Raw genomic sequence first — 23451 nt, forward strand, 5'->3', positions numbered from 1 at the left:
TCGAGGCCCACGCCCTGTGACCTCACATCCTAGCAACGCGCCTCTCAGGGGCTAACAGAACCCGCGCCCCTAGCAACCGCTGTCTCGCCAGCGCCCCGCCCACCGGGTCGGAATGAGGCTACCCATTGGTCGAAGGCTAGGTGAGCGCGGTCTGTGGTTGGTTCGTCTGGGATGTCAATCAAACTGAAGCGCTGGCGGGCAGGTGAGAGGGAGCCGCGTGCAATCGACACCCCTGTGTAGGGGGCCCCGGGGCGATGTGTAACGCCCACAGACCCAGGGCATCGGCAGGCGGGATCGAACCGGGGACCTCCGGAGCTTAGTGCAGCAGCGGCTCTCGCTTGAGCCCCGGGCTGGTAGCTAAGGCTGTAGAGCCGCTCGCGGGACAGCGCCCCGCCCCCAGGCGTGTGGGGGCTACACGGGGGGTGGGTAGGCGGGGGGGGGGCGCAGGCAGGGGGCAGGACGGGGGGCGCAGGCGGGGGGCAGGACGGGGGGTGGGTAGATGGGGTTGGGAGGTGCAGACGGGGGGTGGGTAGATGGGGTTGGGGGGTGCAGGCAGGGGGCAGCGCTGGGGGGTGGGTAGGTGGGGGGTGCAGGCAGGGGGCAGGACAGGGGGTGGGTAGGTGGGGGTGCAGGCAGGGGGCAGGACGGGGGGCGCAGGCGGGGGGCAGGACGGGGGGTGGGTAGATGGGGTTGGGAGGTGCAGACGGGGGGTGGGTAGATGGGGTTGGGGGGTGCAGGCAGGGGGCAGGACGGGGGGTGGGTAGGTGGGGGGGCGCAGGCAGGGGGCAGGACGGGGGGGTGGGTAGGTGGGGGGCGCAGGCAGGGGGCAGGATGGGGGGTGGGTAGGTGGGGGGGCGCAGGCGGGGGGCAGGACGGGGGGTGGGTAGGTGGGGGGGCGCAGGCAGGGGGCAGGACGGGGGGGTGGGTAGATGGGGTTGGGGGGTGCAGGCAGGGGGCAGCGCTGGGGGGTGGGTAGGTGGGGGGTGCAGGCAGGGGGCAGCGCTGGGGGGTGGGTAGGTGGGGGGCGCAGGCAGGGGGCAGGACGGGGAGCGCAGGCGGGGGGCAGGACGGGGGGTGGGTAGATGGGGTTGGGAGGTGCAGACGGGGGGTGGGTAGATGGGGTTGGGGGGTGCAGGCAGGGGGCAGCGCTGGGGGGTGGGTAGGTGGGGGGTGCAGGCAGGGGGCAGGACAGGGGTGGGTAGGTGGGGGTGCAGGCAGGGGGCAGGACGGGGGGGTGGGTAGATGGGGTTGGGAGGTGCAGACGGGGGGTGGGTAGATGGGGTTGGGGGGTGCAGGCAGGGGGCAGCGCTGGGGGGTGGGTAGGTGGGGGGTGCAGGCAGGGGGCAGGACGGGGGGTGGGTAGGTGGGGGTGCAGGCAGGGGGCAGGACGGGGGGCGCAGGCGGGGGGCAGGACGGGGGGTGGGTAGATGGGGTTGGGAGGTGCAGACGGGGGGTGGGTAGATGGGGTTGGGGGGTGCAGGCAGGGGGCAGGACGGGGGGTGGGTAGGTGGGGGGCGCAGGCAGGGGGCAGGACGGGGGGGTGGGTAGGTGGGGGGGCGCAGGCAGGGGGCAGGACGGGGGGGTGGGTAGGTGGGGGGCGCAGGCAGGGGGCAGGATGGGGGGTGGGTAGGTGGGGGGGCGCAGGCAGGGGGCAGGACGGGGGGGTGGGTAGGTGGGGGGGCGCAGGCAGGGGGCAGGACGGGGGGTGGGTAGGTGGGGGGGCGCAGGCAGGGGGCAGGACGGGGGGGTGGGTAGGTGGGGTGGGTGGGTGCAGGGGGCAGGGTTGGTAGGTGGGGGGATGGGGTAGATGCAGGCAGTGGGGGAGGGCAGCGGGGGTTGGTCAGTGTATAAGAATATAATACACCTCTACTCCGATATAACGCTGTCCTCGGGAGCCAAAAAATCTTACCGCGTTATATCGAACTTGCTTTGATCCGCCGGAGTGCGCAGCCCCGCCCCGGGAGTGCTGCTTTACTGCGTTATATCCGAATTCGTGTTATATCGGGTCGCGCTATATCAGGGTAGAGGTGTAATATAAGAATTGCCAGACTGGGTCAGACCAATGGTCCATCTAGCCCAGTCTCCTGTCTTCTGACAGTGGCCAGTACCAGGTGCTTCAGAGGAAAGAACAGAACAGGGCAGTTATCAAGTGATCCATCCCGTCATCCACTGCCAGCTTCTGGCAGTCAGAGGCTAGGGATAACCAGAGTGTGGGGTGGCATCCCTGACTATCTTGGCTAATTGCCATTGATGGACCTAGCCTCCGTGAATGTATCTAATTTCCTGTCTTATGATCTATCCCTTTCCTTAGTTTGCTGTTGGCCTGGCTGTGTAGGAGGAGTAAGGCAAAGAGATTCTTTTAGGACTGGAGGAGACACAGTGCCTCATGGCATAATGAGCATGGTGTGAGAGCCAGCCAATCACCCCCAGAAGACAACCATGGGTAGGGGGAATGACCAGTATCTCACACAGCCCCTTTCTCAAAGAGCTATTGGGAGCCATGGGGGAACTGAAGAGGGTGTAGGGGCATCGCAGCTGGGGTGGGGTGAGCATTGGCGGAAATGGAGTTTCACAGAGCTGGCAAGGGAACTAGCATTAGATGGATTTGGGGTCTAACTGGATTAGAGGGAGAGTAGGTACCAGGTTTGGGGGCAAAAGGGTGCTGGGGGAGTCAGTGGGACCAAGGAGAGGGAATAGTAGGTGCCTGGAGGGGGCTGCTGGAGCAGGGGGTCTGGAGAAGGAGCAAGGGTCATAGAGCTTTAGGGGAGGGAGGAAGGAAGGGGCCTGCTGGATCAGTGGGGATTGTGGGTTTGGTGGGGGGGGGGGGGGGGGCGCAGAGCCTTCCCAAAAGTGGAGGGGACAAGCCCCCCTCCTTGGTCCCGCCCCTGCCCCACCTCTTCCCCCAAAGGCCCCACCCACAGCCAAGCCAGAGCAGGGCTAGGGAGCCTGGGACCCTCTACCTACCCTGGGTGGGGGGCTCCCAAGAGCAGACCCCGGCCTGTGTCCCCACCTCCTGGGTCCCCTGTGCAGGGCAGGTGGAGGGTCAGTGGCCCCCACAGCTGCCTGCGTGGCTCTTACCCTGACCCAGCTCCAGCCGGGGGGCAGGGCCTCGGAGCTGCGCCATGGTAAGATCTGCCCAGTGCAGCTGTGGGGAGCCGCGCACCCTCCACCTGCCCTGGGCGGAGGGCCCGGGGAGCAGGGACACGGGCCAGGGGCAACTCTTGGGCAGGCCCTCCCCCCCCCCCCTGGGCAGGTCTCCACCCATGGGATCCATGGCTCTCCACAGCTGCCTGGGCTCCCAGGGCCCGTCTCCAGCTGCTGGCCTGGCCAGGGGGCAGGGCCTCGGTGGGAAGAGGACGAGCAGGAGCGGGGGCCATGGTGATAGGTGGATGGGCCAAGCAGGCTCCAACTTGTGCCAGGGGCTGGGCAAGGCTTGGAATCTGGTGGGTGCCAAGATATCTTAAAACCACCTTTTCCCTCCCGTCTCCCAACTCCTCCAGGGCTGCACCACTCACAACTGAGGCGGGCACCTCTGGCAGCACAGTGCTCCCGGGCCCTTAACTTGGACTCCTCGATTCAGAAGTGATTCAAAAGGAAAAGTGCTACCTAGTGAATGGCCAACACCAGTTCCTAAATCACCTGGGTTTTCCTTAGAGTCCTCCCAACAAAGTACTGACTTGGTGTCCAACCCTCTAAGCTTACCCGAGCCAGCGAGATGAGTGAGGCAGTTCATTGAGTGGCTAGAACGGACAATTTGGAGTGAGGAGACTTGGTTCTGTTCTGAGTTACTGTGTGAGCTTGGGGCAAGTCTTTTCCCCTCTCTGTGAATTTGTTTCTGTATCTGTAAAATAAGGATAATAAGAATCCTTACCCCTATTTATAGGGCACTTGGAGCTCTTTGGGTGAAGAGCACCGTATAGGTGCATAGTATTATAACAGTCAAAGTCTGGTACCGTTGTGTCCTCAGTTAGTTGTATTGTGTGATCGTTTTCAGACCAACTGTGCTCCCTGGCTGGAATGGATAATAGGAAAGCACCCTTTATTCCTCAAATCCTGCTGTCCAGAGGCTGGTGATGGTGTTTCTGAACAGTGAGGATTATTGCTGCTTCTTAATAAAAGCAGGATAAGAGCACAGCATCAGCGTCTCAAACATAAATATGGAAATGTTAATTTAGAATCAATTTTGGGATGCTTCAGACTGTTAAGTTCTTTTAACTAGATTTCTGTAGAGGACATAGGAGCTCTTTATGGGACTGTAAATTTTATGCAAACGGTCTCTGTGAAATACTCGTTCCCTCAACACACTAGCTGTTCTCTCATCGTGAGCCTTGCACATAATGTTTCACAAATATTCTGTAAATCACTGGGAAAAGCTCATGATGCTGTGAAATACGACTTTCGACAAAGGGGTCCTAACAGGCCAGTCTCCCATCAGCACTAACATTTGTTATGGCTAATAACACTTTCAATCACAACTATTTTGGGAAAACTGATTTATTTTAAACCTTGTCCTCCCTCAGAGGAGATCCTGAATACACTCTGCCAAGGACACAGACTCCTACAAACCACAGACTGTTAATTCCCTAATGAAATGCCAACTCCTCTTAACACCACAGAATTGTTTCTTTAGCCAACTTTCTAGGGTGGTGGGTTTTTTGGTTTTTATTTTTTTTTAATACACTTAACTACAGAGCATTTCACCTTTAGGTCATTGGTTTCCATCCTGCCCAGGCAGTAGTGACAGAAAGTGACCATTGGGCAGCCATCTGGTGCCTTTTGTGAAATGGATTTGGAATCTCAGTCAAGTTCCTAGTAGACAAGTGCTAGGCACTTTACAGATAGGAAATAGGCATAGACCCAAACGGACCTAATCGATTTAAACTAAACTGAAAGAAGCCCTGAAATAAGTGTCCAGACAGGGGGTTGCATTGGTTTAACTAATTTGCTTTTAAATTACACCTTAAATTAAACCAATGCAACTTTCTCACTTAGACAAGGCTTCCGTCTCAGCAAAGGGGCCAAGAACTGCAAGAGGCAAAGACTGAACACAGAAGGACACAGATGAAGCATGTTGACAGGGCTGCGTGGAGAGAAGCTTGCAGTATTGCTGCCTGTGTTGTACCTCCTTTGGCTCCGATTTAGGGTGACCAGATGTCCCGATTTTATAGTGACAGTCCCGATTTTTGGGTCTTTTTCTTATATAGGCTCCTATTGCCCCCCACCCCCGTCCTGATTTTTCACATTTGCTGTCTGGTCACCCTACTCCAATTCTACAAACACCCATGCACGTGCTTAACTTTAAGCCCCACATTGGGACTACTCACAAGCTTAAAGTTAAGCATGTGTATTTGCAAGATTGGGACCTATGTGATTAAACCATCTTTAGCTTTCAGAGCTGTCAATCTGCACTTTTTGCCAGAACTAATTACACCACAAAGGGGGGAGGGGGAGACAGAGAGTGCCCAAATATGTCAAAGAAATTCGGCAAAATGGGGATCACTGTCACAGGGTCAGTTGGGGTTTTCTGTAGCTGCCCTATTCCTTGGATTATTATTTCATTTCCCCCCTGAGTTTATTTTAAAATGTGCCATTGAAAGCTCTCTGCACTCGAAGAGAAATTAAATAATAAGACATGAACTAGGACAAAAAGGTTCAAAATGCAAAAGCTTCCCAAATCCACATCGTCAAGGTCCTGTGCATCTCTGCTCTTATTTCATCCTACTTACCCTCTGGCAGGGCCTGGCATGGGATCAAGTATCCATCCTGGGAAGCTAGCAACATCTGAGATTAAGAACATTTGCAACGTTATAGTGCTTTATTCATATCTGGGAGGGAGATTGCTCTTGTGAAGATGATCTTGTGGTTCAAGCAGGAGATCTGGATTCTAATCCCAGCTCTGCCACAGATTTACCATGTGGCCTTGGGTAAATCAGTTAATCTCTTTATGTCTCAGTTTCTCCAGATGTAAAATGGAGATAGCAATGGGAATGAAGGAAGATAAGATTATATTAATCAATGTTTGTCAAGTGCTTTGTGATCCTTAGCTGGAAAGCACTAATGAAGGGGAAAGTATAATTAGTGCTGGTGTTACTCATTTGTACAGCCTACATTTATCTTTAAGGGTTTCTATAACCTCTCTCTCTCCCCTATAGGAGGGTATTGATCATGACTTCCACAAAGGAGCAGGCAGCCATCAGCAGACTGATGGGGTTCTTGCAGGAATGGGACAATGCTAGCAAAGCTGCTCGAAGCCACATGCTGGATAATTTCATTAAGGCAAATCAAGGAAAGACAGGGCCAGAGTTGGAGCTGGAATTCTCACAGGGAGCCAGCTTGTTTCTGGCCCGCCTAACATCATGGCTGAGGCTGACGTATCTACTTCCTCGGGATGCCAGCGGAGGTGGTGGGGCGATCGAGGGGAAGATTCTCTCCCAAACGTTCTTTTCCCCAATACGATTGAAGGTAGCCCCTCTCTGTGGAAATACCTGAGTCCAGCTAAGTTGTTCAGGGAGAAGAGCTCAGCCATGAAAGCTGGAATCTGAGGGAAGTTCCACACCAAGGGTATTATTGAGTTGCTCTGCAAGATTCCCCTTGTTTTCTCCGGCCCCTCTCATAGGTCCTACATCAGGACATCCCATCCTTCTAGCTGAGGACAAAATGTAAGCTCCCTGCCAAGCCCATCAATGCCGCAGGCACCCACTTCACGCCTACTCTGGGGATGAGCATGCTGCCTCCTTAGTGGCTTGCAACCCAGCTGGCCTGGAAAATTAAGGCCTGTGCCCTTTCCCAAAGACAGGTTCCCCAGGTGCAGTGCCACACATTGCCATCAAGCTACCAGCCAGACCAGCTTTAATGAGAAAAATTGTCTCAGTATTTGCTCCTTAACATTGTCAAACAGCTATATGTATGGAATATACCTAGATCAGCAGCTAAAGTCCATTGGCATCTTTCTGTCAGCTGCAAGTAGGTGAGTACTATTGTGTCACTTCAACAAGAATTGTTTGGGGGGTTTTAACATCCCAGAGTTGTGCCAGCCCAGGGTGAGGGGGGCCGGTATTAATATTTTACTACAGGGATGGTCTGGGAAAGGGCAACAGAGACAACTGTCCATGATCTGTGCTTTTGAGCACCCTGCTGTCTGCATGTACCCATAACTGGGCAAGCCTCTCCTCTCTCCTCTGCAGCTCTCTGGATCCCCACAGTCTGTGAGCCTCCTTCATGCCTGGTGACTCCCACACACACTTAGTAGGTTGTGCAGTTGGACCTGTTTTGAATTGTGTCCCCTGTTTGGGGAGGTCAGATACCATGGTGATGAGCACTCTGTAGAAATAGATAAATCAGTCATGGGCAGGTGGGAGGTGCTGCATATGTTACTTCACACAAGGCTGGTCAAAGCCAAGACCCTTTGTGCTTCCCAAGAATACTGTAAATATTTTATGATGTTGCCCATGCTATGCAATTGCTCAGTGAGTCCCTCATGTTTCCCAGGAGCGGTCTGATTCGTTAGGGATCCGATGAGCACCCTGTGTATGGAGCCCCTAGTTCTGTGTGCATGTAGGTCAGTATCCAAATGTGGACACTCAGAGGTAAATATCTCACCTGGTAGCCTATTGGGAGCACATCATACTGCCAGGTGAGGCATTCACATTTGGGTTCCAAGTCAAGCTTCTAGTACCTGTCCTCTCTGTCCAGGAACTTAGACACAAACTGAGGCAAGGAGGTAGGAAGAAGGTTCCCAGGAATATGGAGATCCAAGGAAGGAAGATTTGGTTCAAAGTGTTACATTTTCTGCTCATCTCTGTAGCCACAGGTATCTTATTGAATTTCTGGAGGTTGGAGGTGTCCTGACTCTCCTGGAAATACTAGGGCTGAAGCAACTGAAGGAAGAGGACAAAAGGGAGTCGATAAAGCTGCTCCAACTCGTAGCAAACGCTGGCAGGAAGTATAAGGAGCTCATCTGTGAAAGTTATGGTAAGTGCCGTGCCATCCATGGTCTTTATCAGTGGAATGGGCTTCCATCCATTTAGGCAAGTCTGTACTCTCTGACCTCCAAACGTCAAGGGCTCCTTACAGAACCGAACCTGTTCCTTTCACTCTACGAGAGTCCTAGTGATGGAAGATTATTTTAGTACTTTTCTTGTTGAAAGGAGTTCAGAGTCTCAGCCATTGCTGAGTAGTTACATTTCATCCCCCTTCTCATTTTTAATGAGCCTACTTTCTGTACAGTGTTTTTCCTTTGATGTATTCCAGCAATCATGCTGGTTGCAACTGCTATGGCTAAGGCTGCAAAAGTTTCCATTATAACCTGCTGTGATCACCCACTGCTACCTCTCCAAACCTTCCCTCTTGGGGCTAAAATTGTCTCTGATTGGTATCTATTGAAAAAATCAGGAATTTTTTCTGAAAAGGGAAAGCTAGATCTCTTCAGATGTTTTTGAAGACTGGAAAAATACAATGGAAAAAGCATTTATTAAGGGGAACCCATCAGTACAATCAGTGACAGATGCTCAAGGTTTGAACAACTTCCTCAGCAGTGAGATGAGTGTGATGGAATCAGTAAAGTGAGACTCAGTATGCACCATTTACCTCCTGGGGCCAGATTCTTTATTGGTGTAAATGCATGTAGTTCAATTGACTTCAGCAGCATTTTGCCCTTCTAGACCAGCTGAGAATTTGGCCCATTATATTTTAAAATCAGCGTAATAGCTACTGCCAAAGATTATTCCCCATCTCTACCTCTCCAGCAGCAGTGATTAAAATGGGACAGTGGTTTTGATTCTTTCTGGATTTCAATAAAATTACCAAGTTGTCGTCTAACCTCAGATATGTAACCACTTGGGCTTTCTTATACACAGGTGTGAGATCAATAGCTGAGTTCTTGGCCAATTCCAAGTCTGAAGAGACTCAAGAACAAGTGCAAATTCTGTTGGATTCTTTAGGCCACGGCAATCCCAAGTATCAGAACCAAGTATACAAAGGCCTGATTGCTTTGCTGCCATGCACATCCCCCAAAGCCCAACAGCTGTCTCTGCAGACACTCAGAACTGTGCAGGTGAGCAGAACGGGATGGAATCAAACTTTAGCCCAGTCTTTAGTTTCATCAGAACACTCTGTTTCATAGTGAATCTATCGTAAGCCGGAGGCTAGAGGTGTGTGGAAATCCTGCTACAGTTCTTGCCTTATTAAGGAGCCCAGAGAAGAGCTTATTGCATCCACAAGCACACCCAGTATGTACTCAGCTGATGTGTCCTAAGGCTGCATACCCTGTGTGGATAAGCCAACCCGATTTGAAAGTGCCTTGTTGAGGTAATACTGGATAACAGAAGCCTGAAGCCAGGATCCTTTTGCGCTAAGTTGCATGTCATCAGCACAGAGTACGCTCTTCAAGTTCCTGTGCCTGAGTTCTGAGAACACACTGAAAATCAATGGGGTGCACAGAACTGTTTTCTGTCTGATTTGGATAACGGAATCATGAACAGTTCCCCCCTTCGACTTTTCCCTCTCAGTAACACAGATGCTAGACTCCAAGGCTGTGTGTGAGCCAGTGCTGAGTGTATAAAGGCTGCTACTTCTGTCTACATAGGCCATGCTCCATCAGGATCTAATATGCTGCTTTTAAATAAATTGAATATGAAAGATATTTTATCATTCCTCTTCTCCTCCGGTCTGTTACTTATTGTGAAAGCCTGGTATGAAAACGTATGACCTCGGCTGTAGGAGAGGATATGCCTCTAAAGACATGTCCTGCCCTTCCTCCGTGGGGAACTTCAAAGGGAATGGCATGCAGGATTAACTATACGGCCTTTAGTGCTACTGTTTTAAATCCTGCACTTTGGTTGTGCTGTTCTTTTAATTGAGAGAATGGGGTTGTGGTCTTCTGACCCCTGTTAAATTCTCCCTGGCCTGGAAATATGCACTTGCATAACAAATTCTAGCTATATGTTAAGTACCCAGACTAAGATAGAGCTAAGCAGTGAGGTAGGTGGGTAGCAGCTCTGATGCAGTCTGATGCTCTTGAATTTAATTCCGACAATCTCCCATTTGAAATGTCAGTCCCTTGTCAGCAAGGAAGGGTGGGGGTGGCCACCACCCCCCCCCCAAATCTGCAGGATCATGGATCCTTGACCTTTGAACATACATTTTATGTCTTTGTCTCTTCTGTTACATACCACATGAGAGAGAGAGGCTCCCGGATAGAGCACTATTAAAATCGTAACGCTGTTCTAGTGCCGCAGTTAGCAGGAGATCAGTGAACTCATGCTCACGTTTGAGGAGTCCTGAGAGGAGGCGAGATTTTGTCTCCCCTTTTCCCCACACTTTGTAGAACATTTGTCTTCTTTCTCTGTAAGCTCTTTGGGGCAGGGGACTTTTCTACCTCTTTGTCTAGCCCCAGAGCAGTGGGGCCCTGATCCTGATTGGAGCCTCTGGCTGCTGCCATATTAAAAATATTAAATAATAGTAATGAATAGTTTGCTGCCCCCCAATAACTGCAGTCCTTAGTCTGAGAACCATAGGCTAGACTGGGCAGCCCTTACATTGGTGAGCACTTACACGAGGAGTCCTAGTGCTCACGGACCTGAGTAATGGGTGCAGAATCAGCCCCAAGAGCCCATTTCCCCGAGTCTCTCAGAGCGAAGTGCTGTGCAGTTCTCTGTATCTTGAGGATCAAACACGTGTGAACATTTCAGTGCGCTGCAGATGTGAGACCCGGGAGGAGTAACACCCCTCTTGTTCCTTTCATTGTCAGGCGATCGTGGGAGCAGCCCATCCCGGCATTGTGGACGCTGTGCTGGGCGTGCTCAGCTCAATGCACTTGGAAGTTCAGTATGAAGGTAGGAACCATCACTGTATTGCACGTCCCTTGTGCTGTCTACTGAGGAGGAACGCAGACTTTTGAATCATTCGTGGGGAGGTTCTCAGTGAGCCTGTCAAGAGTCACTCCAAGGCAGCAGCCGAAGCGGAGAGTGTGAGCACCGGGCTGGGTGTATTTGCCTTTCGGCTGCTCACTGGGCTCTAAGGAATTTAACTGACCTGGCAACAGGAAAGGAAAACAGGCGAGTCTCAAGGCCCGGAGGCGGAGTGCCCGTTACTGCACAGACCAAGCAGCTGGGTGCAATACCGGATCTGATGGGGGTGGGTGGTTTGTAACCCAGCTGCGTGTTGTCAGCGCGCCGCTCTCCAGCTCCAGCCTCCATGCCCGGCCCGGGAGGGGTGTTGCTCGTGCAAAGGTTTGCGTGTTTCCAGCTTTTCCTCTTCTACCAAGGAGGCAGGAGCGGGGCTGGGGACGCGGGTCTCCACGGGCGGGTTAACGAGCTGTGCGGTGGCTGCAGGCCAGCAAAGCCCAACCCTGGCGGCAGAGCCCGGGGGCGGCAGGGGCTGGGGACAAGCCGCCCGCTCTCTGCTGGCCCCAGGTCGGCTGTACTGACCGCAGGGGGTGGGATGGGATCCCCTGCAGGTCCGGGATGCTTGTTTGCATGCCCATAATGCATTGTGCATCATGACCCACATCCCGACTCCCTGGTCCAGGGGCTGGGTTTGCTCCCAGAGACCCTGGTTCCGAGGAGCAAACTCACGGTTTAATTGGGCCAGAGCAATAGGCTGTAGAAACAGGGGTGTGACTGGTTCGGTCACAGAAACCCCCTTGGGACTGTCACCTGATGTGCTGAAATTACCTCCGAGCCCGTTTTCCCTGCCAGCTTGGGACTCCAGAACCCTGCCTTGTTGAGCCAGACACACTAGCCTACTGCAACACAGACCCTGGGTCTGGACCACGCCCCCAAAGCTGCAGGCTTTAAGTGAAAACTGCTCAGCAGGTTATCTGTCTCCAGCACCCAGACACCCAGTTCCCGGTGACATAAAAGTATTGGGGGCAGGGGGACTATGTAGCATCCGAGGGCCTCCACCTTACTTCTCTGCTGCTCTCAGCTAAAATCAAGTGTAATGCCTAATCTTTTCAATTTAATGTCTGATATGTGTTTTATTTGAGCATTGTACATCAAATTAATTTTTGAAATGGGGTGATGGAATAGGAGCTTGCTTTGTCCACCCCATGTATCAACATGCTATGGTAGTATTTCTAGGAATGGTACCTTTCCTTTGGAGAGAAAATTCTGGTTAGACAGATAGAAAGAATTTCACTGTAAGGAGATTGTTTTGTATGGCTTATTTGAAGTAGATCTTTACAGTAGTTAAAATGCATTGGTTTGTTTACGATGAAATAGTGTTAAAGTTTCTTGTAGCATTCTGGGAGTCTATAGATGTCAGTTTCTTTGTCTTACTGGAGAATTGTTTAAAAAGCTGGGGTTTTATTTTCTGCTGTGAATCCTTCTGACAATCCGAGGAATTAATGCTTTCCAGACTGGAGGGTCTGTGAGGGAGATTTTCTTTCTTTCTTTCTTTCTTTTGTAATATTGAAGGTCTCAGGTCTATAAATAACTGCCTGAGTTACATAGACTTCTCCCCACCCAGCTTATGTCCTATGTATCTTGGTTTGTAAAATCAAGTGAAGGCACTAGGTGTCGTGCTGCACCCAGCACACAGGGGTCCCAGTGCTGATGAGTTTGGGTTTTTTCTTCAAACCTACTGTAATGTAAATTCAAAATAATAACCCTTATCAGCGTTGCCATCCCTCACCATTGGAAAATCATGAGTAAGATCCCCCAAAATCACGAGATTGGCTTAAAAATCATGAGGATTTTTGTTTTTTATGTCATATGGGGTCTCTTTATTTCCCTTCCGGTTTCTGAACCTTTAAGGTGCTCTCAGGTCCCAATTTCAACATTTTCTCTGCCATCGGGCAAGCTAGAAACGTACCTTTCTTTCTAGTACAGCAGAGCCCCAGAGAGCGGGAACCCAGGTGCCCGGGGGTGGCAGACAGTAGGAGCCCCGGGTGCCCAGGGCTGGCAGACAGCGGGGCTCCTCATAGTTGTATGGTCTATACTTCGATTTCACCAACCAAGTATCAAGTGTGAACTCCTCAAGCACTAAAACAGCCTTAACATGGGGTCACAGACAGTCCCCTTGGGCACCCTGAATCTATCTTGCCACCCAGGTGAGCCTGCCTTTGTGACAGGTCATTCCTGGTCACTCACCTGGGTCAATTGCACCTGAGATCTCAAACCGAAGACAATGCTCATAGGCAATCCTATAATAAACTAACTAAATATTTATTAACTAGGAAAAGAAATAAGAAACTTATTTCCCAGGTTAAAGCAGGTAAACATACACACAAAGGAAGCCTTATTTTACTGAGGTTGCTTTTTGATGTAAAAAATAGAATGATTTGAGGTGTTTTATTGTAATTTAACAGGGTTTATTGTCTGTGCAGAAAATGAAAGGAACAAAGTTTGTGCTTGAAGGTTTCACTTGATGGCGGTTGGGTTTTGTGGTGGATCTTTTTAGCTTAACTCTGATGATGCTGAAAGGCCTTGCTCAAAAACTATTTATTTTGGAATGAGATTATACGTTCTAGATAATAGGTGACATTAGTTCTGGAATTCATGACTGAGAAGTTCTGGGCAAACAGCTCGGCGGGTGAATTCCGCCTGAAGCACTGATATTGCAGAGCCAGCAGCTCATCTATTTGCCTAGTGTAGCAACTTTGTAAAGGCCCAGAGTTACACCATTTCTCTTTTACTCCTGGGGGAATTCTGCGCTACTGCATGCATCATTAATTAATGAGCTCCACATATTTTAAAAATTTTTGCTCAGAAAAAAGCTTCTGTCAAAATGTTGTTGTAGTTCCACCTTTTGCCCACCAGAGGGTGCTTGGTGATGGAACAAAGCAACAGCTCCTGGCCAGCTAAGAGAAAGACTGACTTCTTCACAGCGCCTGTCATGCCAGGTCAGGAGACAGACAGCGTGGGGTGCTGGGGGAGTCAGATGGACTCATAAGGGCTAGTGGGGGAGGACAGACTGGGGCAGGGGCACAGAGCCACAGAGGGGAGAGAGGTGCATGGTGATGGGGGAGGGGGTGCAGAGCTACATAGGGATAGGTGGGGGCACAGACACATGGGGCAGGGGGAGGGGGTTCAGGGACACAGGAACAGAGGACTGGATAGGTGGGGGCACAGAGACACATGAGGACAGGGGGAGGGGGGACAGGGACACATAGGGACAGGGAAATGGCTGGATGGGGGGAACGGGGAGGGGAGACAGGGACACATAGGGATAGGGGAGTGGCTGGGTGGGGGCACAGAGACACAGGGGGATAGGAGGAGGGGGTACAGAGCCACAAAGGGACAGGGGAGGGGGTGCAGGGCCACATGGGGATGGGGGGAGTGGGTGTCTGAGTGGGGGTAGAGGGACGCATGTGGACTGGGGATGCAAGGACACAGAATGGGGATTTATGCAACTTCTAAAGAATTAGGTTTTTTCTCCCCCCCCTAGAAAAAACAATTTAACTTAAACTTTCAATGGCTTATGAAAACAAAGCATTTGACTCATAGCTTTTATAGACCTCAAATAAAAAATTTATCTATTTTCCACAAAAATTAGACTCATTCACAGAACATTTCGAAAAATTGCATGTAAACTCAGAAAAGCTTATTGCCACAGAAATTTTTAGTAAAATGCAAAAGATTTATTCCCCCTGAGGAGAAAAAAGATCCTAAATATCAAAGTAGGATGACTTTTGGAGGGGAACTGAGGGTTCTTACAAATCTTTTCATTTTAGAGCTCTGTGCTCTGTGCAGCCCAATCCTCATAAGGGAGGTGGAACAGAAATTGGCACATCTTTCCACGGACACTGAAATGCTCAAAGAAAGGCTTTTCAATGTGCAATGCATTGTGGGTATGCAAATGAGCTGGTGCTCCCAGACCAGACCCAGCATCTCCCTTCTACTGTGAGCGGAGCTGAGAAGTGCTGGTGCGGAGCTGTTTGTGGCCTCTCAGCGGCTGCCCTGGGGGTGGTTGGCTCTGCTGCCCGGCTGTTGGAGGCATCAGAGCAGGTGGCTGCAAGCTGAGGGGGACATTGAGTGTGGCCCCCTGCAGGTGGAGGGCCTGGGAGTTCCCAGCAGGAGCTGTTGCCTCCGTGTGCCAGCACTTTCCAAATTCCCAACATTCCCAGAGTGAAACTCCTGAAAGGTGTGTGGGGAAGCTGCTCCTGCCCCTTCCACCTGGAGCCTGCTGTGGGCCAGCGCTGCTTTCAATGGTGCACGTGTGTAAAATGTATGTAACCCTCACATGTCCAATACCCCAGCACCCTCCCACTGTGTCCCAGAGAGCTCTATGCAATACAGAGGTTCATGCCGTAATAGAAAGTTAGCCATGTTTTGGTTGGGCTCCTTACCATCCACATACTCTTGCTGGCCAGCCATGGGGTAATAATGTCACCTAGGATCTATGAGCCCAGGAGAACATGTTTCTGCTCTCAGATGCACAGAGCATATCTTGGCCTCCTGTTCTGTTTCCGAGCAACTTCCAGAAGGGAACGGAGCAGAATCCAACCCTAGTCAAGGAGGTTTACTTTAAGGCAGAAGGAAAATACAGCACTTTCAGAAGCCAGCGTTCAAACCATTGTCTCTGATGTTTCACCTGCTGCTGGGATTGCTGTGCAGCCTTGTTAGAGCACCAAGGTGGCACTTTGGCCTCTTTCCTTGTCTCTAGCCATTCAGCTGATAAAGGATCTCATGGCCTATGAAGTCCGGCCAGTGCTGCTGAAGGGTCTGGTTGAATTACTTAAACCACCGGGGAAAGAGACTGCTAAAGTGAAAGGTAAAGCCCCGGAAGGTAAGAGGTCACAACAGTTTCCCTTCATGTCTGCTTGGAGGCTGCCGAGTGCTGCGAAGTGGATTGCTCTCTCTGCTTGGTCGGCCACTGGTGGGCGACTTTGGTACCTTAGTCTCCTTGGGTGGAACCGGCCCTCGCTAATCCATCCCTGCGCTACCTTGGCAGAGGTCAGATGCTGCAGCCAACCTCTTGGCTGATTTGAGATGGTGTCGGCGATTCAGAAGAGGAGATGCAGAAATCTCTTCCTAGTGGGCATGGTACCCATTGCAGTGGGCCCTGTGTGCTCCTCTTGCAGCCTGGACCCCCTCTCCAGGGAGCAGTGAGGTCACCTGCAGCGGTTGGCTATGGGGGGTGGGGGGGGGACGACAACTGGCTGGTGCTGGGTCCAGCTGGGAGGCTGATGCCCACCGCCACAGGAAACATAGCAAGGGGCGAGGCGCCCCCGTCCCCTTCCCAGGAGGACCTAGAAACCATGTGTCCCTTAAGCTCTGCCTTGCAAGAGGCCAAGGTAGAAGGGAATCTCCATCTTTTCTCCTCCCCACTTCATCAGGGCAGCTGAGCTCCATGGGTAGGTTGGTGCAGTCCCAGCACGTGGGGTGTCCGTCCTGGGATTGCGATCGCCCTCTTTTCCCTTCCCCTTTCCCGCGACAGGGTGAGAGGAGATGGCAAGCAGGGCCCCCTGGCAGCTGGAGGCCAGCACTGCACTCTCCAGGCCTCCACATCCCCTGCCCCTGTCCCCACTGCAGTGTACAGACGTACCTCCACATATGGATGTCAGAGCTTCCTCTGATGCAGGCTCCTGAGTGCTGTTCTCCAGTGACCCTCTGGCGAGTTGCAGAGATCAGCTTTGTCTGTTTTGGGTAATGGGAACGGCCAGGCAGCTTGTTGGAGCCCTCGGAGCAGGAATGGGAATTTTGATGCTATTTGTGAATTGTGTGGATTTGTTCAGTGAATGCAGCAAAGTGAATGGAGAGCAGGGGATGCGGCGCCTTCTCTCAGAGGAGATCTTAAACTCAGTTCCCTTCTGCATGTGGCCAGAGGAAATTAAAGATCCCAGGACACCTTTTCAAGAGTCAGGGAAACCCACATCCTGTCTCAGTAAAACAGACTGCAACGTCCCAGGCTGTTTGAGTTGCTGCATTAGCCTGACACAGTCGCTGAGCAGCGAGAGCTCCTTGTGATGCACTGGGCTACAGTACATTTGTGTGTAGATTCCCTTAGGGATGTTGCTCTAATCTCACAAATCCTCTTTTCTTCAGGTGCTACTGCTCTGATTCCCCAGGTTATAACTCAAGCTTTCTGGCAGAAGTATGGCTCTAGCCGTAGTTTTCATCCTGTCTAATGTTCCCCCATTCAGACCCAGCCACACTCCAGCTTCCGGAGCCCTTGTCGGTGTATATACAGCAAGCCGCTGCAGCAAAAGCCATCGGGTAAGAAAATTCAGCGCAAAATACAAAGGGAGATTTATACAGGATTTAGAGAAGCTGCTTCCTTTATGGAGCAAACGGTTTAATAACAGGCCCAGGCCCTGGGTCAGGGCCGGGCAGTAGAGAGTCAGTGGCCCAGGCCCTCAGGCAGGGGCTAAGCAGACAAGTTTAGGAGGCCCAGGAGAGGGGGAGACAGCCACCCGCACGTTGGGTGGCAGGGGGGACGCAGGCCCACCCACCCCACTGTGTCCCGGCCTGGGGCCCTAGACCCGCTGCTGTGTCAGTGGGGATCCTGGCCACAACACACTGACATGGGCTCTGGATGTGCTGCAGCCAGACGAGGGTCGGCTGCCCCCGGGCTATTTCCTACCTCTCCCTCTAGGGTACCTGCGTCTGGACGGAGTCTTCTAAGGAATCAAGCACCATGGGCTCCTCTGGGTACCCGGCGAGCGGGAGGCTTGGCAGCTCCTCTGGGTAACTTGCCACAGGCGGGTTTACCAGCTTCCCCGGGGTCTGGTCGGCGTCTGGCCAGTCCTCAGGTCGGTCGCAACCTGCAAGAGTCTCCCAACCGGGAGCTAGGCCACAGGCGTCTGGCTTCTCCAGCAGCCAGGCCTCTAGTGAGCTCTGGGGGGCGGGCGCAAGCTCCACTGGCTCCGCCCACTTTAGCATCCAAAGGGGCTTGTCCCTCTCCGGGGTGGCGGGGATCCAGGCTGCCTCGCTACCGAGATTTATACAGAAGCTGCTTCCTTTATGGAGAAAAGGTCAGTCGTTATCCTTCCGAGGGAATCTTTAGCCCTCTGCCATTGCTGTCGGAGTATTTCCCTATGGCTCTGCAACTCCTCCATATAGACTTCGGGGGCTTTCATCCATCCACAACAGTCCTCAGGAACTTAGAGAGAAGCACTTCCGCTTGGGTAGCAAAATCCAGATCCTCCCCTGAAATTATTCAGAGCTGTTATTATAGGTGAAATATAATATCAACCTTTACTCCGGCCCCCCATTAATACAGAGTCAGAATGTTCCCTCTGTTTCCAGGCCAGCATAGAGAGGGACAGTGTTAGCACCTTGCCACCTACCTGGACCAAACCATGCTACATAACAGTACAGAGCCTGTTGTATTCTCAGGGGAGCAGAGAGTCTCTTGTAGTGAAATGCCTCGACTTAACAATTTGACATCGACAGCGTAATGCATGAAACCAAAATCAGTGTCTGACCCAGTGAATCCCGAAACTCTGTCTCCATGCTTTTCTGTAGCTCACTTCCTGTTAGAGATCTGCAGAGTCCACAAGATGCCAAATTGCTCCCTTTAAAAGCAGAAGACGACACAAAACACCGTCCATGTTGCTTTCTCCAGTGATGTGCTCAATAATGAAATAATGTAATTTACTGTTCCACCCTGGATGCTGCATTCTATGGGGTAACGTAGTGGATTTGCTGGGATTTAATATGTAAATCAGGTGTTTTCTATTGTCAATCGTTAAAAGAATTGTAGAGCCCCAAACATAGATGTTAAAAAGTTCACATGCAGCCATGGGCTTCCTGTTCAGTTTGAGAATAGCATCCATCCTTGTTCATTGGTGTTAGTCATTCGCTAGTGACATGGAAAGATGGAGGCATCACGTTGCACTTGGATCAGCACCACACCTAAGGCAACAGGACTAGAATCTGTCCCTCCAAATGGCTAGACGTGGCTCTTCCATTTCATTCCCAGAAAGCTCCTGTGGTTGTGGGAGTCTTCTCCCATGCAGAAGAGCCTTGGAGCCTGACTGCGTTGATTTCCTTGCAGCGTTCTAGCCAAGGACTCCACCAAACTGGCCGAAGAGATGATCCAGCTGAGAGTGGTGCACGGCCTTATGTGTGCTATGGGGAACCAGGATCACACCACCTGCCAGAGACAGGCCAGCATCACTCTAGAGGTGAGTATCTCTGTGGGGGGCAATGTGTATTTTAATGTGGATTCCTCCCCCTAAGCTCCTGAGCAGTGGGCGTTATTCAGATAAAGGGGATCAGGCACACTGGGGCAAGGCTGGAAAAAAGGGCACTGATGATACAGCAACGTCCCTACGGGTTCTGCGTCCCCTCTGCTGTTAGTGCTTGAGGACGAGCTTATCCAACTCCAGTTCTCCTTCTGCTTAACAGTCATGATTCCCCGACAAAAAACCTTCATTGAGGTGCAGTTAAGGGCAGTAAATAAATGAGAAGAAACCTTCATGGAATGGGTTGCAGTTTTGAATAATACAAAATCAGGAAATTCAACATAAAGACCAGGCTTCAAACCCAACCCAAAGCCTGCAACCTAGAGAAATCCAGAGTGAAGGTCCTCCATTCCGGTCCACAGGGGACGTCGGCTCTAAAGCCCGTGGTGTGATGGTTAACCGTACCCCTGCCGATCACAGAAACTGAAATATCCAGCTGCTCTAGCAGTATGGGTGGGGCTTGGGTGTTGTACCAACCCTTTCCCCAGCTAGTTAACCCCGGCCTCCAGCCGTGTTGGCGCTCAGAGAGGTGAACAGCAGAATGGGGGCAATGGACAGATAAATCCAGGTGGGAAGGAGCACTGAACTGGAGCACTTTACCATCCTGTGAGGGTGCTGCTTTTCAGTGGAGCCAGACACCCCCTCCCTCCTTTTGCACTTATTGGGAGTGTTTTGTTGCAGTATTTTGTCCGGACATTTCCCATGGTGGAGCAGCACGTGAGGAAGGCAACAGGAGAGACTCTGTTCCAGCTTTTTATGGTAAATGGGCTTCTCTAACTGCCAGGGCTTGTTACTGGTCTGGAACATGGGTCCATTTTGCAGGGATAATGGGGACTGGGTTTCTTTCCTCTAAAGCCGCAGTGGAGCTCCAGTTCCTGATCAGACTCCAGAGACCACTGGGGTCCAATCACAATGTCCTCAGTTAAATGAATTGCTTTGGTTTTGGCCCAACACCCCCAAAGACTTCACTCCATGCAGTGGATATCAATGTGCACTTGCACTATCCATCTGTACTAATGAGGTGGGACAATGGTGCAAATCACAGCGGGACCTGAGTTCTGAAGTCTGGGGAGAGGGGATGGTTCTTTTCTGACTTGGGGCCCATCTTTCGTGTAAATGGAGTAACACTGAGGTCGTGTCTGGACTCACATTTGCGTGGGGATGTTGGAAAAGTGGTGAGACATGCAGGGCTAGCAGTGTCCCAGAACGAGGAGATAGGCTTGAGCCTCCGTCTGCATCTGAGCTCTCCTGCCTTGAGGTAGCTCAGGACTGAACACCATGTAAATCAGCGGAAGCCCTGTCACATGGGCCCTTTAAACCTGAGCAGGACAAAGCCATAGGAAATGTCCTGCAGGCAACAATCCTGGGCCGAGCTCGACTCAATGGGGCCTAATAAGACTTTCCCAGTTCCCTTTTATTTCCTTTTGGGGGAAGTGGTAGATGGCAACCTCAGCTGGCGAAAAGAGACACAGCTGGGTCCGTTAACTTCAGAAGGGCCGTGCCAATTTACCCCCTGTGGGTGTCTGGCTCTGTAAGTTTGATTGCACGGTGCTCATAGCCCAGGCCCATCCTCAGGAGGGGATGGAGGGAAGAGAGTCTGGGACTGTTATGTACCTCTCGTGCATGGCTGTTGAACTTCGTCTTCCTTTGCTTAACCGAGCGCCAGGGGAGAGCGCGAACGCAGTCCCCCACTACCACAAATTATGCAGTCGAGTTTCCCGCATTTGGGGAAATCGCAGGGGTCAGCACACCCGCAGTGCAATGGATGAGCCTCACCCTGGGAAAACCACCTTCGTGATCATGGTATCTCCCCTACAGCACAGGTTACACCCTGATTTGTGGGCCTGCCCTGACAGCCAACGGCTCACTTAAACAGTTCTAATGTGAACAGCCTCTACCTTGCAGCAGCGGAGAGCTAAGTTCCCTCTAAGCTGTGCAGCCGTGTGGCCGCACCGAGGCACAGTGGGGAGAGACCCCTCTCCCCCAGCCTCAGGCTGCTGCGGTGAGAGGGCTGGGGGAGTCCTCTTTCCCCACCGCAGCCCCGTGGCACCCCAAACCCCTCATCCCTGGCCCCGCTCCAGAACCTACACCCCCAGCCAGAGCCCTCACCCCCCCCCTTCACCCCAAGCCTGTGCCCCAGCTCTGGGCCCCCTCCCACACCCCAAACCTCTCATCCCCGGCCCCACCTCAGAGCCCACACCCCCAGCCAGAGCCCTCACCCCCCCTGCACTCCAAGCCTGTGCCCCAGCTCTGAGCCCCCTCCCACACTCCGAACACCTCGGCCCCACCCCCATAGAATCATAGAATATCAGAGTTGGAAGGGACCTCAAGAGGTCATCTAGTCCAACCCCCTGCCCCACCACACATCACCTCCATATTGGTGCACATAACAAAATTCATTCCACACATGGATGTAAAAAAATAAGAGGGACCATTGAGAGCAGGAGTCATTTACCGGGGAGTGCCAAGACTATCCAACACAGGCTCCCAGTCCCCTCGCTGGTTTCTCTACTCAGGAGTCAGTCACACCAGCCAGCCCCCGGGCTGAGGGCTATGCTCAGTGCAATGACGTGTGGAGACTGGCAAAAGGAAACTGCCAGGACTCCACTGGCTTGTTATTGCCAAGACTGCCCCTCTGAGGGGGCTTGTCAGGAACTTCCCTTCTTCTCTGGGTGGCCCTTCTCGTGTCCTTGCTGCCTGCTCAAGTCCCTGCGAGCTGCTAACCTCTTACCTTTTTTGCTGGTTCTAGAGAGATGCCAAGACCTTGTACATGAACATGGATGCAATACAGGTTGATATTCTGGCATCGAATAAAGTGAACATCCCAGGAAGTTTAGCAAGCCCAGAAAGGATGCCGCCCATGGAAGGTGTGTAGGGGGTCATGAAAAGGCTGACTCAGAGACCAATTCTCCTCTCGCTTAGACAGGCATAAATCAAGAGTCAGCCCTTCTAAGTCAGTGGGGATCCCCCAGTGGAAGGGAGAGGAGAATCGAGCCTCAGATGGGTGTGGGGCCAGCCCAGGGAGCAAGAGGCCAGAGCAGAGGGTGAATCCAGGTCCCTGCATGGAGCTCAGGTGCCGTCCCATGTAAGAGTCTGGATGCCAGAGGGTTCCCCACACAACCCTGCCCAGCATTAACACCAGGGGCAGCCAGAGCTCCTTGGTGTCACTGCCCCTCTGCGACTCATGGCTCTGCTTTGTTCTTCCAGAGGAAGGAAGCACGGAATGAAAACTTCAAACAACAGAATGAGGTCAGCTCCTCTGCCTCGCCTCTTTCCCCTCTTCCATGCCCTCTGCCTCCCTCTTGGGCCATGCCCGTCTCTAGAGCCCTGCAAATCTGCTTTATGTCCGCATCTTTGGACCATTTCTGTGGATAGCAGCGTGGATGCAGATACAAGTTTTGTATCCATGCAGGGCTCTGATGTTAAGAGCTGGGTGGGCAGCTGTGAAAAACTGCAGCACAGATCCTCCACCTGCCCTGGGTGGGGGGCTGGGACACTGGGCAGGGGGTAGGGATGCTGGGCAAGGAAGCTGTGGGGCGGAGACACAGGCCAGAGGCTGCTCGGGCCCTCCACCCAAGGCAGGTGGAGGGCCTGCCGCAGCTCCTCACAGCTACCAGCGTTGCTCTCCCTGACCTGGCTCCAGCCGGTGGGGGCGGCTCTGAGCCACAGCAAGAGCTGGGTGGGCAGCTGTGGAGAGCCACAGAGGACCCTCCACCTGCCCTAGGTGTGGAGCCAAGCAGCCCCCTGCCCAGTGTCCCGGCCACTCGCCCAGGATCAGTGTCAAATTGTAATACATTTCAAAAGAAACTGGAAGTCTTGTTGCGGAGTTTAAGAAAGTTTTTTAAATTATTTAGATTTAATTTTTTTTTTTAAATGTAAAAGGAGGGATTTTTTTTGCTATTTGTGTGAAACCATCAAATTAAGCCTAGGAATGCTTTGGGCTCCCATTATGTTGGTGAGAATATTTTCCAGTGGGTACATTGTCACAGATATTAATCCTGCTCGTTGGTTCAACATGTTTATTTAGCACGAGTTACTTGCCAATTCAATGTTTATATAATAAAGGCTTGTTGAAAATAACTTTCAGAGACATTTTCAAATGTCATTTTCTTTAATTGTTTTGTTTCCAGCTAGTAATTTCTATGCACTTAATTTAGTGTAATCCACATGTTTTCTATGTTGAAATGTAATGCTACAAACAGAGGGTACTACCTGTGGCCTGTAGGTAATCAAGTGATCCATCCCACTGCCATTCCCAGCTTCTGGCAAACAGAGGCTAGGGACACCATCCCTGCTCCTCTTGGCTAATAGCCATCAAT

At 52.0% G+C, this 23451-nt stretch overlaps 1 protein-coding gene and 3 non-coding genes across 10 annotated transcripts; 2 read left to right on the forward strand and 2 right to left on the reverse strand.

Annotated features, from left to right (window-relative positions):
- The first annotated feature begins 125 nt into the window (after positions 1 to 125).
- ARMH1 (armadillo like helical domain containing 1) lies at positions 126 to 23232 on the forward strand. Of its 7 annotated transcripts, none has more exons than XM_065553704.1 (12): positions 126 to 202; positions 6153 to 6371; positions 6899 to 6967; positions 7805 to 7971; positions 8856 to 9052; positions 10748 to 10832; positions 15607 to 15729; positions 17087 to 17159; positions 18943 to 19072; positions 19814 to 19891; positions 21882 to 21999; positions 22340 to 23232. In XM_065553704.1, exons 2-12 carry the CDS (start codon positions 6166 to 6168, stop codon positions 22357 to 22359), a joined length of 1266 nt encoding a protein of 421 aa, XP_065409776.1. In that variant the 5' UTR covers positions 126 to 202; positions 6153 to 6165; the 3' UTR covers positions 22360 to 23232. The 7 variants fall into 7 exon arrangements, with proteins under 7 accessions (XP_065409776.1, XP_065409781.1, XP_065409775.1 ...); XM_065553703.1 differs by lacking the exon at positions 126 to 202 and adding an exon at positions 239 to 353; XM_065553707.1 differs by lacking the exon at positions 126 to 202 and adding an exon at positions 239 to 353 and having other exon boundaries at positions 15607 to 15714; positions 22340 to 22493.
- LOC112059332 (U2 spliceosomal RNA) lies at positions 11904 to 12096 on the forward strand. Its single transcript, XR_002888604.2, has one exon. It is a non-coding gene; the product is annotated as a U2 spliceosomal RNA (small nuclear RNA).
- On the reverse strand, positions 14494 to 14610 carry LOC112059337 (U5 spliceosomal RNA). The gene has a single exon (XR_002888607.2). It is a non-coding gene; the product is annotated as a U5 spliceosomal RNA (small nuclear RNA).
- On the reverse strand, positions 20796 to 20959 carry LOC112059356 (U1 spliceosomal RNA). The gene has a single exon (XR_002888626.2). It is a non-coding gene; the product is annotated as a U1 spliceosomal RNA (small nuclear RNA).
- Positions 23233 to 23451: the final 219 nt, after the last annotated feature.

This window comes from Chrysemys picta, chromosome 8 (genome assembly GCF_011386835.1).
Source record: "Chrysemys picta bellii isolate R12L10 chromosome 8, ASM1138683v2, whole genome shotgun sequence".
Lineage (NCBI taxonomy): Eukaryota > Metazoa > Chordata > Testudines > Emydidae > Chrysemys > Chrysemys picta.